At 36.9% G+C, this 18945-nt stretch overlaps 2 protein-coding genes across 2 annotated transcripts; one reads left to right on the forward strand and one right to left on the reverse strand.

Annotated features, from left to right (window-relative positions):
* The first annotated feature begins 607 nt into the window (after window positions 1–607).
* LOC141293186 (uncharacterized oxidoreductase YtbE) lies at window positions 608–1515 on the forward strand. The gene has a single exon (XM_073825254.1). It carries the CDS (start codon window positions 629–631, stop codon window positions 1490–1492), a length of 864 nt encoding a protein of 287 aa, XP_073681355.1. The 5' UTR covers window positions 608–628; the 3' UTR covers window positions 1493–1515.
* Window positions 1516–2524: 1009 nt separating this feature from the next.
* bada (BCL2 associated agonist of cell death a) lies at window positions 2525–5130 on the reverse strand. The gene is made up of 4 exons (XM_073824972.1): window positions 4397–5130; window positions 4130–4267; window positions 3789–4012; window positions 2525–3710 (listed from the first exon to the last, which is right to left on the reverse strand). Exons 2-4 carry the CDS (start codon window positions 4257–4259, stop codon window positions 3630–3632), a joined length of 435 nt encoding a protein of 144 aa, XP_073681073.1. The 5' UTR covers window positions 4260–4267; window positions 4397–5130; the 3' UTR covers window positions 2525–3629.
* Window positions 5131–18945: the final 13815 nt, after the last annotated feature.

Genomic DNA, 18945 nt, shown 5'->3' on the forward strand with positions numbered 1-18945 from the left:
CGTAATTCTGACTATATATCTCAGAATTTGTTTATATCTCCCAATTCTGATTTTATAACTCGCAATTGCAAGTTTATATCTCACAATTCTAAAAATTCACATAATCATAATTGTGAGATAAAAAGCTGCAATAACATTTTTTGTTTTATCCAGTGGCGGAAATGGCTTCCATATTAGCAAGCTTTAAAGTCAGCATAAAATGAAAATTCATCAGATTTTCTAAATCCATGTTTTTGATCTTATTGTAAATGATTTATCTTTATATATTTTTAACCTCATCATTTTCAATAAAACTTGATCTTATGGTGAAACAACAGACTTCTCTCTGGTGATGTCTGACAGACGTCTGCAATTATTTAGTCATCTTAAGCCCTGTTCCTTTCTTACAGTTCACTGCAAGTTTCCATCCAATAAACAACTGATGCATAGAACCAAGAATGCGTCTGGAATTTGATCTTTTCAATAAGTAATTTCACTCGAATACACAATACAGAAGAAAGGATCTGTCACTACTTCCGATATTGTGATTTGAATGTAATATTGACGATTTTTAAAAAGTAGCAGAATTTCTTTTAAAGAACACTATTTTCATGTTTTTCAGGGCTGAATTGATTGCAGTATTAAAAAAATGATTGTACCATCGGTAACGTTAATGTCAGGAGTGCAGATGCCACTTTTGGGTTTGGGCACATACAAGCTCCAGGACCATGATCAGCTGAAGCAATCGGTCAGTTCTGCTCTTCAAGCTGGATACAGAGCCTTTGACACAGGTGCGGTTTATGGAAATGAGGCACATCTAGGCCAAGTCCTCAAAGAGCTCTTGCCCAAGTATGGTCTAAGCCGTGAAGATGTGTTCATTATCAGCAAGCTTGCCCCATTAGATCATGGCCCGAGGGCCAAGAAAGGCTGCCTGAGGAGTCTGGAGCAACTAGACTGTGAATACATCGACCTCTATCTAGTGCACTGGCCTGGGGTGGAGGGTCTTGACCCATGGGATTCTCGTCATTCGGAGTATCGAGCCCAAAGCTGGGCGACTCTAGAGGAGTTCTACGCCAGCGGGCGATTCAGAGCAATAGGGGTTTCAAACTACACTGCAAAGCACATTAGGGAGCTGCTCACGAGTTGCCGTGTGCTCCCAGCGGTCCTTCAGATCGAGTGTCAACCGAAGCTGATCCAGAGGGAACTGAGGGATTTATGTATGGAGGTAGGCATTCACTTTCAGGCCTACTCTTCGCTGGGTAAAGGATTTCTTCTGAGGGACCCAGAGGTAATGGATATAGTGAAGAGCTGTGGTCGGACCCCTGCCCAGGTTCTCCTCAGGTGGGCTGTGCAGCAAGGCATCTCAGTTCTGCCTCGGTCCTCGCAGCCATGCAGAGTGCAGGAGAATGCGCAGGTGTTTGACTTCCAGCTAAGTGAGACGGATATAATGAGACTGGATGCCCTGAACTGCGGAACAAGGTTTTGTAAACGAGACTCTAGCAAAATAGCTTAAGCCTGAAGAGTTTCTTTATTGATTCCAAAGCAAAATAAATGTAAAATTCAGTGAATTAAATTATCATTGTAAATAGTCAATGACGTGATGCTTGTTTTAGTAGTATTAATAAATAAAGTATAAAGTGCAATTCTGAGGGGGAAAAAAACTAGTATGTTCTCAGAATTGCGAGTTTACACTTCTGACTTAACTTGCAATCACCTGTTATAAAGTCAGAATTGCGAGATATAAACCCACAATTGTGAGATATAAACTCACAATTCTAAAATAAACATTATTTCTCAGAATTGCGAGTTTATATCATGCAATTCTGAGGGAAAAAAAGTCAGATTTTTGAGTTTATATCTCACAATTCTGACTTTATAACTCATAATTGTGAGTTTATATCTCACAAAAATTCAGAATTGTGAGAAACCCACAATTTTAAAATAAACATTATTTCTCAGAATTGCAAGTTTATATCTCACAAAAATTCAGAATTGTGAGAAACCCACAATTTTAAAATAAACATTATTTCTCAGAATTGCAAGTTTATATCATGCAGTTCTGAGAAAAAGTTAGATTTGTGAATTTATAACTCGTAATTGTGAGTTTATGTCACAAAAACTCAGAATTGTGAGATATAAACCCACAATTCTGAGACAATTGTGAGATATAAACATTATTTCTCAGAATTGTGACTATCAGATTTGCAAGTTTATATCACGCAATTATGAGAAAATTTTGTGAGTATATCTCACAATTCAGACTTTATAACTCAAAATTGAGTTTATCTCTCACAAAAATTCAGAATTGCGAGATGTAAACCCACAATTCTGAGACACAACAGAGGTATAAACTTGCAATTCTAAAATAAACATTATTTCTCGGAATTGCATGTTTATATCTCACATTTCTAACTTTATGACTCGTAATTGTGAGTTTATATATCAAAAATAATCTGAATTGCCAGATGTAAACTCGCAATTGTGAGAAAAAGAATTGAGATGATAAATGTTTTTTTTTATAATTTTTTTATTTAGTGGCAGAAACGATCTTCCATAGAGTTGCTGTTATTGTCTTTTAAAAAGTATTTCTTTTTATATATATATATATATATATATATATATATATATATATAATCATGAACACTTTGACAAAATAACAACACTAAATTCAGCCAGATTTTTTTTTTTTTGACCACAAAATTATAGAAAAAAGATAAAAACCTGTGATTGTTTTAAAAAGCATTTAAACAGTTCATCCATTACTCAGTCTATGTTAACAAGTATAAATATGTACAAGGTGCTTAAAAAAGAAATGAAAGTATAGGCAAGGCTCATAGTACACAAACAGAGCTTGTGTTGTCCATCTGCACATATATGCCTGCCCACAAGTTTGGCAGAAATTGAATGTTGTTTGACATACAAAACCAGCAGATGGAATATAAAAAGAAAAAAAATCCAATAGAGACTACATTCAACTATACACTTAAGAAATATGTACATGAAAGGCAGTAATGAATTGATTTCCTGGTGATATATCCAAATACAGTCAGCATAAAAGAGACAGATTTCATCCACTCTTACTAGTTATCCACCACAACAGTTTGGCATTAAAACAAACAAACCTGAGATGTAGCAACGAACGAACTGAAATAACTTTACCCGTATTACTGTTACCGCGACTAACCTGTCTTTCGTTCACAAATGACTTTATCGACGTCACAGTCCTTGAATCATATTTACATTTTGCAAGCAACCGCTCCTGCCTTTAGTAAAACAAAAACGCACATCTATAGATCTATATAGAACACATCTCTTTGTCAAACTTAATACATATCAATAAATAGTTTTTAAATAGAGTTTTGAATTTTTTGAATCAGTATATAGAAAGATTGTCCAATAAATTGTAATATTTTCAGAGGAGATTAAGATTGTCCATTTTAAGATTGTCAAATTAAATTAACACTGACAATTCCTTTAAATCAACGTACGTTATTGCAGTGGGAAATGGTGATACAGCACTTCTCTCAGATAGTTTTTTTTTTTTGCATTAGTTTGAACATGTTGTTTACAAAAAGGCCATGATGGTGATCAGACCAGCCTTCATCTGAGAGCAGCTTTCTTGTAACTGTTAATATAAACTATTGACTACTTCATTCTCTGCTCTCTTCTTCTTTGGGACTCCAGAGAAACGAAAACCATCCCCGGTAAGTCTGTTTCGCTCTTTTGACCTCCTAGAAGCAAAGAAACAACTTAATATTAAGTTAAGTCTCAAACAGAAATGCATTTAGTCTACCGTAAAGCACGCTCACCCCTTTGTCGAGCCATGTGTCAAATTCATCGCTCATTCTCCTCAGCTGTCGCCCGTACTTCTTTGCTTTCCACAGCGCAGCAGGGGCAGATTGAGAACGACCTCTGAATGGAAGTCCATCTCCGGTTCCTCCGTTCTCCTCCGCCGATGCTCCATCCTGGGGCCCCAAATCCTGCCAGAAGCTGACCTTATACACATGAGACTCCGAATAGAGCCGCACACGCCCTGCGAAAGTACGTCAGCACATGGTTACAGAAACTTTCGTTAAATCTAGGTCAATCTATGATCCATATCCTGAAACTGTGACCTGTTTAATGACTTGTGGTTTTTGGAAGTTCTTACCTTGAGGAGGAATGTTTGGCAAGGTTTGATCCTGATGTTTAACGTTGGTTTTGATTGTCTTTTCTCTTCTTTTCGAATTGTCTTTCAAGGTGCTGGAATCTTCTTGATGGTCATGCAAGGTGTTATTCATTGTAAGAGCTGGTAATAAGAAAAAAGTAGGATATTAATATTACAATTTCTTTTTGTATTATGTTCACAGACATTGTTTTTAACGATTAGATTAATTACTTAAAATTAAGATTTGAGACATTTTTCTGAAATACATACCTGTGGATCTGGACAAATTCCAGGACAATAGATATAAACGTGTTCGTCTCTCCGGAACTCAGTTGTTAGTGGCACTAGATGCTCTTCCTTATATCTCCAGTACGATTATGAGTGGCTTCTCCAGTTCTCAACATACATTGATTTCTCATGGCATGTGACACACCCAAACAACAACAATAGCTGTAATTGCCACTTTATGCAAGTTTCATATTTTTAAGGTTGCGTCCTGCTCATCTGAAAACGTCGTCGGCCAAAAATAATGGAAAAAAGATCCCGTTTTGCGTGACATTTAGTCGAAGTGATTGTCCTCTCGCCGCAAGCAGGAGCGTGCCAGATTTCTCAGTCCGGTTTTTGTTATCACTACAGTCTGTATGATCTCATTTCGGCTCGGATATTGTTGTTGTCCGTGCGCGTTTACAGCGGTTCTTCGCTTTTAGCCAATCAGAAGGCGTTCGGCTTCTTCGAACAGCCAATCGCGGCCCGCTACTAGGGTGTTTTTGGCGCTCTCTGTTGTAACGTCACTGTTGCGATAGGGTTTTGTAAGCCTTTACTGTCCCGTGACTTGTTTACCTCATCCGGGTCCCAGTGTCGCGGAAGCGTGGGAAGAAGATAAACAGCGCGGGCTTTCGGAGGACTCAGCCGCCGGCGCCAGAGAATTTGCAAAAGAAACACGTAGTTTAAATTTGTTTGCATAGAGTGGAATTAGTCGGCGTTGCTCTCCGTATAAAAAACATCAGTCTTTGTACGGAGAGTTCATGCTTTGTTCAATTAGAATTTAAGGTAATTTATTATGGAGAGTATCTGTTGTTGGCCTTCAACTAAATGGTTTGCTGTTTGTTATTCTCACTTAATTTATTTCAAATTCCAAGATATTTAAAACTCATTTATATTCATTTATATTTCTGGTGTTATTTCTGTTTAAGAATTGTGGTCATTTCTCAGTTTGAACTGTAGATGTCAGGAGAGACCTGCTTTGTTGAGTCAATAGGAGTTGGTTATTTCTTTGCTTATGACTCATGTCTGCAGAACACGGCAATATATGGGCATTTCTACAGAAATGGTGCAAACTGCTGTCCCACAACCAAAAAACTCATTTAAAAAACATTTAAGTATTCAAATCTTAGATGATTACTAAGATCCTTCTGTTATCCGTTGAAACCCACTATAATATTCAACACACCAGTAAGTTTTTTTTTGTCAAAGTTTTATTTAAAAAAAAAAACACAGTTTTGAAGATTAATTTACAATCTCTCATATTTTGTTTCTATTACATATACAAAGAATACAAACAAAGTGGAAAAGAAAGATAAGAAAAACAAAACAGAATAAAACAAAAACCTACATCACAAACCATCCCTTACACAACCTGTTTACATTAGTTTGTAAAGTATGATGAAAAAAATATTAAAACATGAAATGATGCATTAATCCGTGGGGTTTCCATCAAGGTAACAGAGAAAAGGGTGCCAGATTTGGTCAAACTGCTCAAAAAAAAAACAGTACCTAATTCGTTCCAAATGTAAAGTAGAAATCATCTCTCCAAGTCATAGCTTACATGTAGTAACTTCTTGGCTGTAGTTAAACTGTATGCAAGCAGTTTGTGTTGTGCTCCTGATAATGAATGCATACCTTCAGAAAATCCCAGGATCAAAAGTGCCGGATCCGGCTGCAATTGCACCCTAAAAATCTCTGAGTATACTCTGTATTTTGAAGCAAAAAATAAAACTATGGGACAACTCAGCATCCACTAAATTACATTTGTCACAAATAGGTGAAACATTTTGGAAAATTCTATGTAATTTCTTGTTTGAAAAATGTAATCTATGAATGACTTTAAACTGGATAAGGCAGTGTCTAGAATTGATAGAATGTCCGTTAATATCCTTTAAACTCCTCTGCCACATTTCCTCAGAAATTTCCACTCCTAGTTTTTTCTCCCATTCTTCCTTAAGAAAACTTGTAAAGGATTGAAGCAAATCATAAGTTATCGGTAATGCCTTTTTACTTCCTTTACACCGATCAAGACACCTATCAATAATTGAGGGTGATGTATTAACCAATGAAGGTATATGAGCTCGTATATAATTCCTAATCTGTAGAAATCTAAAAAAAAAAAAAAAAAATGACTCAAAAGATGACATCTAAAATATGCCAGAGGCCCATCAATGAAAAGGTCTCCTATACCCATTTCTTCCCATTGCACAAAGGTCCTATCCAATTTTGATGGGGTAAATGATGGATTCTTAGCGATAAGAGTTAAAAATGAAAGGGACTTTATTTTGAAGTGTTCTTTTATCTGTTTCCATATACAAAGTATATTTCGAATTATGATGCTATTATTGAAGGTAGAATGATCCAGAGTTACAGGGGACAGAATTACTGCTCCTGGATTGTGTGGATAACACTGATCACGAATTATTTGGAGCCAAAATGGTGGAGTATCATGATCATCCAACCACATTGAAATTTGACTTATATAACAAGCCCAGTAATAAAGACGCAAGTCTGGAAGTGCCAAACCTCCCTCTTGTTTAGGTTTACAGAGATGTGCCTTTTTAACTCTATGATTTTTGTATCCCCACAAGAACGGAAGAATGATCGAATCTAATTGCTTAAAAAAGGATTTAGGTAGAAAAACTGGAATATTCTGGAATAGATACAGTATCTGTGGTAAGAATATCATTTTAATTGCATTTATTCTACCAAACAGAGAAATTGGGAGTGCTCTCCAAAATTGTAGCTTGCAGTTTGGAAATTAAAGGAGTACAGTTGGCCTTTAAGAGCGAAGAATATTTATTAGTAACAACAATTCCAAGATAAGTACATTTTTTCCATTGAAACTTTAAATAGAGAAGATTGTATCGAAGACAGATTTTTTAGTCCAATGGGCATTAGCTCACTTTTATTTAAATTAACTTTAAAAACACACCAGTAAGTTTAATATATGTGACCCTGGACCACAAAACCAGTCATAAGGGTCAGTTTGTTTAAACTGAAATTTATACGTCATCTGAAAGCTGAATAAATAAGCTTTCCATTGATGTATGGTTTGTTTGTTATATAACAATAATTGGCCAAGATACAACTATTTGAAAATCTGGAATCTGAGGGTGCAAAAAAAATCGCCTTTAAAGTTGTCCAAATGAAGTTCTTAGCAATGCATATTACTAATCAAAAATTACGTTTTGATATATTTATGGTAGGAAATATCTTCATGGAACGTGATCTTTACTTAATATCCTAATTTTTGGCATAAAAGAAAAATCTATAATTTTGACCCATACAATGTATTTTGGGCTATTGCTACAAATATACTTGTGCTACTTAAGACTGGTTTTGTTAACCAGGGTCACATATAAAAAAACTAATTTACTGTGTACTTTAAATTAGGAGGAGGCTGACCCAAAACTTAACCCCTAAAATTCAACTTATGAAAATCCTAATATTTTCTTTGTAAATTATGAATCTTTATGTAAAAAAAAGTGTCCTGCATTTTTCATGTCACTACCGAAACAGTGTATGTTTTAGTCTATTGGCTGAGATTTCGTTTTTATATGTGTACCGCTGTGCTAGCTAACCACGTGCTTATTAGCATCTTTGAGCTAGGTTCAAAAGTATCTAACATTTTCACTACCGAAACAGTCACTACTGCAACATTTGGTGGTGTTTCAGTAGTGACATCTTTGTTTTTGTTTTTGGGGGTGTTATCCCATAAAATTGTCACTACTGAAACAGTCACAACCGAAACATGTCATAATTTTTTCTGTAGTGACATAATCCTTTATTTGAGGGAAATAAACAAAATTTTAGTACAGTTATGCAATTTTTTTTGTATTTTAGTACGTTTTAGTATATGCAACTTAAAATTCTGTAATGTGATGTGGTGGTCGCTACCAAAAAGTTACAGTCACTACCGAAACATGGAATGTTTTGTTAAAAATAAAGTATAATGAATTATCAACTAAGATGTTATGATAGTTTTTGGTTCAATGTAGGTCTATATTCAGAATAATTAATCCTTAACTGAAATCAGTATGTTCAACCTTTTGCCTTTTACAAAGAAAAATTGGATTCAAAATACAACAAATCTCATAAATTACACTTGAAATATTGTTAAAAATGTAATAGTTATTGATTTACCTCAAAAAATATATATTTACAATGTAGATGTAAGCTAAATCTTAATAGGTCATTATGACCCTTCTAATTGAATTATTACTGTTTCGGTAGTGTGGACAAATATTCCAAATAAATTGCCGTAAAATTACCGGAATGATATTGGAATGATTTTACTGGTAAATACAAAGGCAATGGTGTTCTGTCTTTTTACCGGTAAAGCACCATTCACACATCAGTTTCAAAATACCGGTAAATTCTGTGACATCATTAACCTCGAAATTACCTCTAAACAGCTGTGCCGCCCGGTGTTGTGTTTGTGAACATGGAAAGGTATGTGGTCAGTGTTCCTGTTGATGTTTTAATTTTTGTGTTAAACGTTTAAATTCATGCAGACATTAACACTGTGTCTACACCGGACGCGAAAAAGCGACCATTGCAAATCATTTCAACTTTGTGTGAGCACATCATAAATAGAACGCTGCAGCAGTTTACTGTCAGGGATTTGTCATGTCGTGTTCACCGTGCCGTATCCAGTGTATCCAGCATAATAGGTTCTATTGTATTTTGTCACGCCGCTTGCGTCCGGTGTGGACACAGTGTGAAGTAATTGAGTCATCTGTGTCTTGTTATGACTGGCCCAAAATATAGACGTCCTAGGTCAGTTTGTTCTGAACTCGTATGTGCTCATACCAATCTCGTTCTCTGTTCACACAGAGTACATTACAGATAATTTACTGGTGTTATATGTTAATGTTATAACTTCTCATACCAGTAATTTACCAGCAAAGACTGTATGTGTAATGTAAGTGGCTATTGACAATCTTGGAGGGACATAGGTAATATAAATGAAGGGTCCTGTTACTGTCATATTGTATTGTACTGTTGGGGCAATTTCATTGTGACTGTGCTGCAATAAATAATACAAAAATTATTATTAAAAGGGCTCAAAACTATTTAAAATCAGCCAAAAAAGGAGACCAGGAAAGTTCAGTTTAGGCTGCACTCTAAAAAATGCTGGGTTATTTTGTGAACCCAAATTCTGCTCGCCCCGCCCCTCTCTGCCTGCAATGATAAGCTGTAATGTTTACTTTAGCGTGTTTCGCACGTTTAGTGGCGAGACTTGTCAACAAGCACATTAAGAAAGGCAATTTGCAAAGATGCATAAAAACACTTATACTCACGTCTACTGTGGGTGAAGCTGCATCAGGAACGATTCGCACGAACATAAACGCATATGTAGATCGGGATCAGCGCTTTCCTTTTAAAAACGAAAGTAACGTTATTCTCTCTGTCTTCAGATGTCTGGAGTAAATGACTACTGCTATGTTCATTATTACATCCAACAACAGAACACCTCAATCACTCATTCAGAGACATTTTTGTGTTCCCCTGCACCTGAGTCGACACAATGGTGGTCGGAGTTGGATTGTTTCAGTTTTCCTTAATGCTAGGATTTTTTTTATACGTAATCGCTGGGTTTATCCCGACTCTGATGAAACAACCCACCTGCTGAGTACAGTCAGAGCACAGCCTTTTTGCGTCCTGAGTCTACAGGATAGCGTGGTTCTCAGCACGACGGTTTAGTGATAAAGGTTTGTATACATTTTATTTCAATTATAAAGTCTTTTTGTGCTGTAAATTAAATTATTTTATGCAACGGAACATAAAAGGGCATGAGCAGCGGTTGTTTAACTTGATGGAAACGCCTTTTGCATGACATAGTGAACTGATTTTATTAATTATAATAGTGAATTTTAATTTAATCTGATGTTAAAATATGTTCTGTAATCTTACTGTTTGTTTATAGACGGGTTATGGAGGCAGTCACGGCATCTTTCAGCTACGAGTGAAACGCAAGGCAGTGGTCTGAGGTTCATACTTCCCCTAGCGAACAACATCCCATCCCCGGCTCAGATTTCGTCTACACAAAAGCATGAGAATAGCACTATTTCTGTGAAAAGTGATTACAGAGAACGGCTGACTACACTTAAATTAAAATGCTACTTTTAAATGTTACATTTTTTATTTCTAAAATGCTTGTTAGTTTAAAAGTATGTAATAGGGTTGCATGATAGATCGTTTCAGCATCGTCATCGCGATGCACGCATGCGCGATAGTCACATCGTGGCAGTCACCATGCAGGGCAAATAAAAATTATGTGTGTCAATTTTAAAAATGTACTTTCTATATTTCTAAACTTTCTATTCACGGATCTATATTTGTCTAAAATAAAGTAATTAACTCATATTTAAGGGTTCTTTAAAAACTACAATGCACACGTTGCTTCACCTACTTCATGCATGCAGTCTCTGCGTGCGCATGGCGAAATGAGCGCGGGACGGGAGAAAAGCGCCGAAATGGAAGATTTGGTCGCAAAAAGAAACGCAACGTCGGTCATATGGAAGTATTTTGGATACAAAAAGGATGCTGCTGACCAAAAACAGGTGCTTTGTCGGGAGTGCCTGGCAGTTGTTGCCACAACTCGCTGAAACACTACGAATTTAAGGGACCGTTCACATGTCGCGCCTAAAAACGCGTGGAAAACGCTAGGCGCGCCGCTTTCTCCTTCTTTCCAAAGCCTCTGTAACTTGAGTGGCAGAGTGGCGTCTGCCGTTGCTAAGCAACCATGACCCGCGCTCTCCTAAAGACGCGGAAGTTTCAGCAAAGATAAATGGATTTCCAAAACTAAACATTATTTGCAGTAGCTCTGCTGCTAAAAAAATGTTATCCCTGTAACAGCTATGATCAGCTGTTCCTCCATCTTGGCTAAGCTTTTAATGTTTTTCGTGAAAGGAAGAAGCTGCTTTCCCTTTCATCAGGGTAAAAGCAACATTCATTATTAATTTCATATTAGAGCCTTGATTTGCCTGAATTAACAGTGAATAAGGTGAGTCAAACTGTTTATGAAACTACCCAAAATAAGCTTTAAAAAGTATTTTATTTCAGGGTTTTGATTATACTGTACTTTTACATTTTTTTATTCTTTGAAAATGCTTACAAAATTACCCCAATTATTCTTGAATTATTATTTGATTAAGCAGTTCAAAACAACCCGATGAACATAAATGAATTTGTACACATCGCAATATATATCGCAAGAAAAAAACATATCGCAATGTAATTTTTTCCCAATATCGTGCAGCCCTAGTATGTAATATTGTAAACTATGCTATTCACTCAAATTGCTATTCAAGCTAAGCTAAACTATGCTATTCTAACTCAACCAAATGGGTCAAAATTAACCCAGCATGTGTTCTGTCCAATATTTACCCATACCTGGGTTGCCAAGTTGGGTTGTTTTTAACCAGGCATTTTTTAGTGTGGTTTAAGATGTTTTTTCTTTCTCAGCATGGGAATTTGATTCCTACAGCTGAGAGGGACTAACCTGGTTTTCTGTAATTGAAAACGCAGTAGAGTTCTTCAAATCATCCTTATCATTCAAGTGGAAGATATTTCTGTATACAAACATTCTGAATTGGGAAAAAACGATCAAACAAATAACCTTAAGAAAATGTACTAGATGCTATTTCTTTATTTATATCCCTAACCCGACAATAGATTCAATGAAACTGTTGTACACCTTTAGACCACTACAGTTATTGTTTGCTAAGTGTCATCATTAAATCAGTGGACGCCAGTAGGGGTCAGAGGGTGCAACGTTGAGGTTACAAAATTGATTAAGCCCTTGATGTGCTCGTGTTTTTACACTCTAGCCAAGGTAATTAGCATTTCTAATATGTCTGTGCTACATCAGTGCCAATTTGATGAATTATCGTCCTGCGTTGGCTCGCTCTGCCTGCTAGCGACACTCCGGCAAACCTGGACGCGCTGTATAGCAAAATGTACCCTCCCCTCTTTCTGCAGTCCACGCTGCTGAAAAAATGCCGCTTTTCCCACCCCTGTCTCGGTTTTCTGCACAATCCCATTCGCCCAAAAAAAGAAACAGAGCGTTCATTTCCATATTACCTTTTCCAACATACTCCGCCCGTCTCCTCCATCCGCATGGCGAGGCTGATGCTGATGCGAGCGTACAGATAGCATCTTCTCATTCACTCCCTCTGGCTCCACACGTCCATGTGCGGCTCTGAGCATTCTTCTGATACGCCTCCTTTCTCTTTCTTTTTCTCTTTTCACCAGTGCTCATATAGACTTCGCTTTTTTATAGAAAGCCTTTATTTCCATTGCTGGAATTTCATTTTATTTATTTATTTTTTCCTAGTGTTTGGAATTATGTGAATAGGCTGCAGCTGGTGTTAACAAACATCTCGAAGATCTTTCGTCCATCACTTTTTTATTCGAATTCGGGTTTTGAGTCACGTCTCATCAAGTCTTTTTTTAAACGTAAGACGCTCATGTAGTTTTTTTTTTTTAAATCAGCCTCGCCTCGAGTCTACAACTTGATTGGATTGTGCGTGTTTATGTTAGTTGTTTTTATTGTCTGAACTGTCAAATCGAGAACGGCACCGCTGTAGAGCACCGAGCACATTCACTGTGAATTAAACCGAACTACAGAAGCGCAAGTCAACAGCGAGTCCAGCGGAATCCACACACCGTCTTTGTAAGTACAACGAATTTACTCACCATATTACATTGCAATTCATCGTTACCAACCAGTCGTCAGATTTAATAGCCTATACACAAACATAGCGAATCGATTGCAACAAATGAGTAACAGACCGCAGCCTCCATGTTTGCAGGTTACTGTCCGAATGACGATTCTATGAAAAGAAACTCAGATATCACACATTTATTAAAGATTGTATAGACGTTCCTTATTTAAACACACATACATTGAAACATTTTTTTCAGGTGCAAAGTTGCTTGTCAAATTTCTCTCAGCCTATACAGGAGCTACCCAACAAAATGAACCTCTGTTAACGCACGTCTGTCTGTCAGAGCAGGTAAGATTGACTTTACTCTTGTGGTAGAACCGTTCAATTAAGTTACTATTCTCTATGCATATAGCTATCATTCCGTCTTTAATGTTTCGTTCTGGCCTCGCATAACTAGTAGTAAGCGCTACATAGTTTTCATACTGGCTGTGAATACTTAGCAGGCACAGTTCTCATGGAAACGCTCTCCTACTCTCACTACAGAGGCAGCCCACCTGTTTCAGATAAACATAGAATGTGATACGCCAGTATGCTTGCTGCTGTGGTATGTAGGGAAGCCCTTAGCTTCCACATGCATTGACTTGAGATCAAAAACTATCCCCATGGGGAGCTTCTTCATAGATTTGAGACTTGTAAAAAAAAATTCTTCTGCATCGTGCAGGCTTATTTCTCTCCCACAGTGTTCGTGTGATGCGTTAGAAACCTCTAGCTGATGTTGGCATGTTTTCCTCTCTTTTGGACAGGAGTGTGCTTTTTTTTGCATTTGGATATTCCACTTCAATGAATTATTCACTCCAAAATGAAAATTCTGTCATACTCTGTTGTTTTACTAAACAAAGGTTTTTTACTGGCATCAATAGTTTTATGAAGAACCTTGAACATCCCATGCACTCTTAAAAAAAAAGGTTCCAAAAGGGTGTTTTTGCATTGATGCCATAGAAGAACTGTTTTTGGTTCTTCAAAGAACCTTTCAGTGAACAGTTCTTAGAAAAAAACATTTTGAAGAACAATTTAAAAATCTAAAGAACATTTTTCGACTATAAAGAACCTTTTCTGCATTTGGCAGGTTCTTCGTAGAACCATTGACGCCAATTAAAAAAACTTTATTTTTAAGAGTCAAGTCAACAGCATGAGGGTTGAACACTCTTAAAAATGAAGGTTCCAAAAGGGTGCCATAGAAGAACCATTTTTGGTTCCCCAAAAAACCTTTTAATAAACAGGTCTTAAAATAACCATTTTGAAGAACATTTTGAAAATCCAAAGAACCTTTTTTCAACTCTAAAGAACCTTTTGTGCATTTGAAAGGTTCTACACTCTTCAAAAAATGTTCTTTATTGGCATCAATGGTTCCATGAAGAGCATTGAACATTCATGGAACTTTTTCAATGCAGAAAAGGTTCTTTATAGGCGAAAAAGGTTCTTTAGATTTTTAAGATGTTCTTCAAAATGGTTCTGTTAGGAACTGTTCATTGAAAGGTTCTTTGGGGAACCAAAATGGTTCTTCTATGGCATCACTGCAAAAAACACCCTTTTGGAACCTTTATTTTTAAGAGTGTTCAACCCTCATGTTGTTCCAAACCTGTATGACTGACTTACACTCTTCAAAATAAAGGTTCTTTATTGTCATTGGTGGTTCCATGAAGAACCTTGAACATTCATGGAACATTTCAAATGCAGAATAGGTTCCTTATAGTCGAAAAATGGTTCTTCTATGGTATCACTGCAAAAATACCCTTCTGGAACCTTTATTTTTAAGATTGTTCGACCTTCATGCTGCTCCAGACCTGTATGACTGACTTCACTTTTAAAAATAAAGGTTCTTTATTACCATTGATGGTTCAGTGAAGAACATTGAACATTCATGGAATTTTTCAAATGCAGAAAAGGTTCTTTATAGTCGAAAAAGGTTCTTTTTTTTTTTTTTTCAAATGCTGTTCAAAATGGTTCTTTTAGGAACTGTTCAAGGTTCTTTGGGGCAGCAAAAATGTTTTTTTTTCTATGGCATCACTGTAAACACCCTTTTGGAACCTTTATTTTTGAGAGTGTACTTCTCCAGCACTCACAAGATGATGTTTTAGTTCGTATATAATTCCATAAAATATAGTTTTTGGACCCCATTGACTTTTATTGGCCAAAAATATTCTTCGAAAAGACTAAAACAAAGAAAGTCATACAGTTTTAGAACAACATACACTCCTAAAAATAAATGTTCTTTATTGGCATTGATGGTTTCGCGAAGAACCTTTACCATTTTCATTGCACTATAGGTTCTTTGGAGTGGAAAAGGGTTCTTTATACTATTAAAATGTTTATCACAATAAGAATAATGGTTCTTTTAAGAACTGTTTACTGAAAGGTTCTTCTGAGAACCTAAAATGGTTCTTCTATTGAATTGCTGTGAAAACCTGCCTTTAGAACCTTTATTTTTGTATGGGAACATGATGACAGAATTTTTATTTTTGGATCATTTATCCTTTTAACTAATTAGCAAATATAACAAATGGTCATTTTGACAAACAGAGGGCAAGATGTATTTGATAGACCTGCACTTGTATGACACATCCTGACTAGGGAAATCAATTATGGCTTTAATTTTGTTTGTTATATAATTATGCTGCATCAAAACAGACTGTAGGCAAATAATAATACTGCAGCTTGCGTATCAAATTAGTCCTGTCCGTTTTCACTTTGGTTGATGGCATGAAATAGTCTGAAATGTCTATTTTTAGCCCTGAATCATATAGTATGTCATTAGCACTGCCTGTGGTGCATACATCATGTGATCATTAGTGCAACATATATTATGTTTTTTTGTGTGTTCTTCTGTTGGAGGTCTTGGTTTCACTAGCATTATTTCTTTTCCCCTAATGCCTGGAACCATTACTCACAGCTTGAGCTAATCTTAATGTTTCTGGCGAACTGAAAATAATCCCACTCTTGCTAAAGGCGGAATTCAGAAAGTGGTTTGTTTCCACCGCTGCTGCTTCTTTCATTATGTGGCGTGTCGGAATATTTGTACATCCTCTCGCTCTGAAGGCTCCGGAAGATGCGAATTATGTCGGCCAAGATTTAGAAACCCAATTTTGTTACAAGCATGAGTTTCCATAGGATTGTAAAGCCAGCAAGTCTGTCCAGGGAGCCCCAGAAATTATGTGTGCAAAACATCCAGAAAATTGGATGTTTAAACCTTTTTTTTTTTGGTGCAGGCTTAAAGTTCAGTTCTAAATCTGAGATTCTTTCAGTGCACTTGTGTTTATGTTTGCCGGTTCTCTATGTGTGATCCCTTTAGTATCACCCTCCTCAATGAGATTCCAAAGCCTCCAAATGGCATTTTTCTCACCTCCACTTGCAGCTCAACCACCATTATTAACGCAGAGCCAGGGGCCCAGCACTAAAGCCTTCGTATTTTACCCCTAGTCCACAGCTCGCCTGCCCTTACAAATTGTTAGCACTGTAAAATTCAGCCAAGCGAACCATTAAAATATCTTGCCCTTCTCAAGTCTCTGCACAATTGAGGTAAGCAAGTTCTGTCAAGCTGTGTTATAGATAATATAAATATGTAGCCTTATTATGAGATGTTTTTGCCTGTTCCCTCAATCCTTTTAGAGCTTTTTGAGCTTTTACGCAGTGCGAATCATTTGTTTGCCTAAAGATCTATTTTAAAGAAAGCCTGCAAAGAAAGCTGCCTTCTAAGGCCCTGTTTACACCTGGTATTAAGATCCAGTTGCAAGTGGACAAGGCTAAATACAGGTTTAAACAGGGTCTAAAACTTAGAAAATGCATGTGGTCACACTCATGTGGTCAAATCCTTTCCTAATATGCAATCATTGTGGGACACGAAACGTAAAGCTTCAGTGTGTTATAACACACAGATTATAGTCTACAGTCGTGGCCAAAAGTATTGAGAATGACACAAATATTAGTTTTCACAAAGTTTGCTGCTCAACTGCTTTTAGATCTTTGTTTCAGTTGATTCTGTGATGTACGGAAATATAATTACAAGCACTTCATACATTTCAAAGGCTTTTATCGACAATTACATGACATTTATGCAAAGAGTCAGTATTTGCAGTGTTGGCCCTTCTTTTTCAGGACCTCTGCAATTCGACTGGGCATGCTCTCAATCAACTTCTGGGCCAAATCCTGACTGATAGCAACCCATTTTTTCATAATCACTTCTTGGAGTTTGTCAGAATTAGTGGGTTTTTGTTTGTCCACCCGCCTCTTGAGGATTGACCACAAGTTCTCAATGGGATTAAGATCTGGGGAGTTTCCAGGCCATGGACCCAAAATTTCAACGTTTTGGTCCCCGAGCCACTTAGTTATCACTTTTGCCTTATGGCACGGTGCTCCATCGTGCTGGAAAATGCATTGCTCTTCACCAAACTGTTGTTGGATTGATGGAAGAAGTTGTTGTTGGAGGGTGTTTTGGTACCATTTTTTATTCATGGCTGTGTTTTGGGGCAAAATTGTGAGTGAGCCCACTCCCTTGGATGAGAAGCAACCCCACACATGAATGGTCTCAGGATGCTTTACTGTTGGCATGACACAGGACTGATGGTAGCGCTCACCTTTTCTTCTCCGGACAAGCCTTTTTCCAGATGCCCCAAACAATCGGAAAGAGGCTTCATCGGAGAATATGACTTTGCCCCAGTCCTCAGCAGTCCATTCGCCATACTTTTTGCAGAAGATCAATCTGTCCCTGATGTTTTTTTTTGGAGAGAAGTGGCTTCTTTGCTGCCCTTCTTGACACCAGGCCATCTTCCAAAAGTCTTGGCCTCACTGTGTGTGCAGATGCGCTCACACCTGCCTGCTGCCATTCCTGAGCAAGCTCTGCACTGGTGGCACTCCGATCCCGCAGCTGAATCCTCTTTAGGAGACCATCCTGGCGCTTACTGGACTTTCTTGGATGCCCTGAAGCCTTCTTAACAATCCAGTGGAAAGTTTTTTTCGGGATTAAGTTAATTTTCATGGCAAAGAAGGACTATGCAATTCATCTGATCACTCTTCATAACATTCTGGGGTATATGCAAATTGCTATTATAAAAACTTAAGCAGCAACTTTTCCAATTTCCAATATTTATGTAATTCTCAAAACTTTTGGCCACGACTGTAAGTTGTAACTTTATTGCATGTCATGTAATTTTATTATTCTGTTATCTTTGAAATATGGTTAAACTATCAAATGTACACAGTAAAAAGTGATAACGTGTCACTGTTACCTTAAAGAGCCATTTTTACTTTATTTAACCCATAAAAATGAGTTTTGTTAGTGTTAATTAATTAATTTATATTGATTTGGTGATGCTCAGTAATTGTTTGATTACTAGTTAATTTAAATGTTAATAATTTTTTCTCAGTGTACTGTTGAGCATTAATGGTAAACTAAAATGTCAATGTAATTAAAATAATAATAATAATAAAAAACTAGTAGTTTACATGTGCTTTTTAAATTTCAGTCAAGACAAAAGCCTGATTCGGATGGCAGTTGTTTCTCATGGGGGTGTAAGCTATTTTCAACATTTATACAACATTTATATTTTCAACATTTCATTTCTGTCATTAAAGGACCTGCTGAGATCATTTCAGTGATCGTCTTGTTAACTCAGGTGAGAATGTTGACGAGCACAAGGCTGGAGATCATTATGTCAGGCTGATTGGGTTAGAATGGCAGACTTGACATCATCACTGAAATCATTGTTCTTCCATTGTTAACCATGGTGACCTGCAAAGAAACGCGTGCAGCCATCATTGCGTTGCATAAAAATGGCTTCACAGGCAAGGATATTGTGGCTACTAAGATTGCACCTAAATCAA

This window comes from Garra rufa, chromosome 19, assembly GCF_049309525.1.
Source record: "Garra rufa chromosome 19, GarRuf1.0, whole genome shotgun sequence".
NCBI lineage: Eukaryota > Metazoa > Chordata > Actinopteri > Cypriniformes > Cyprinidae > Garra > Garra rufa.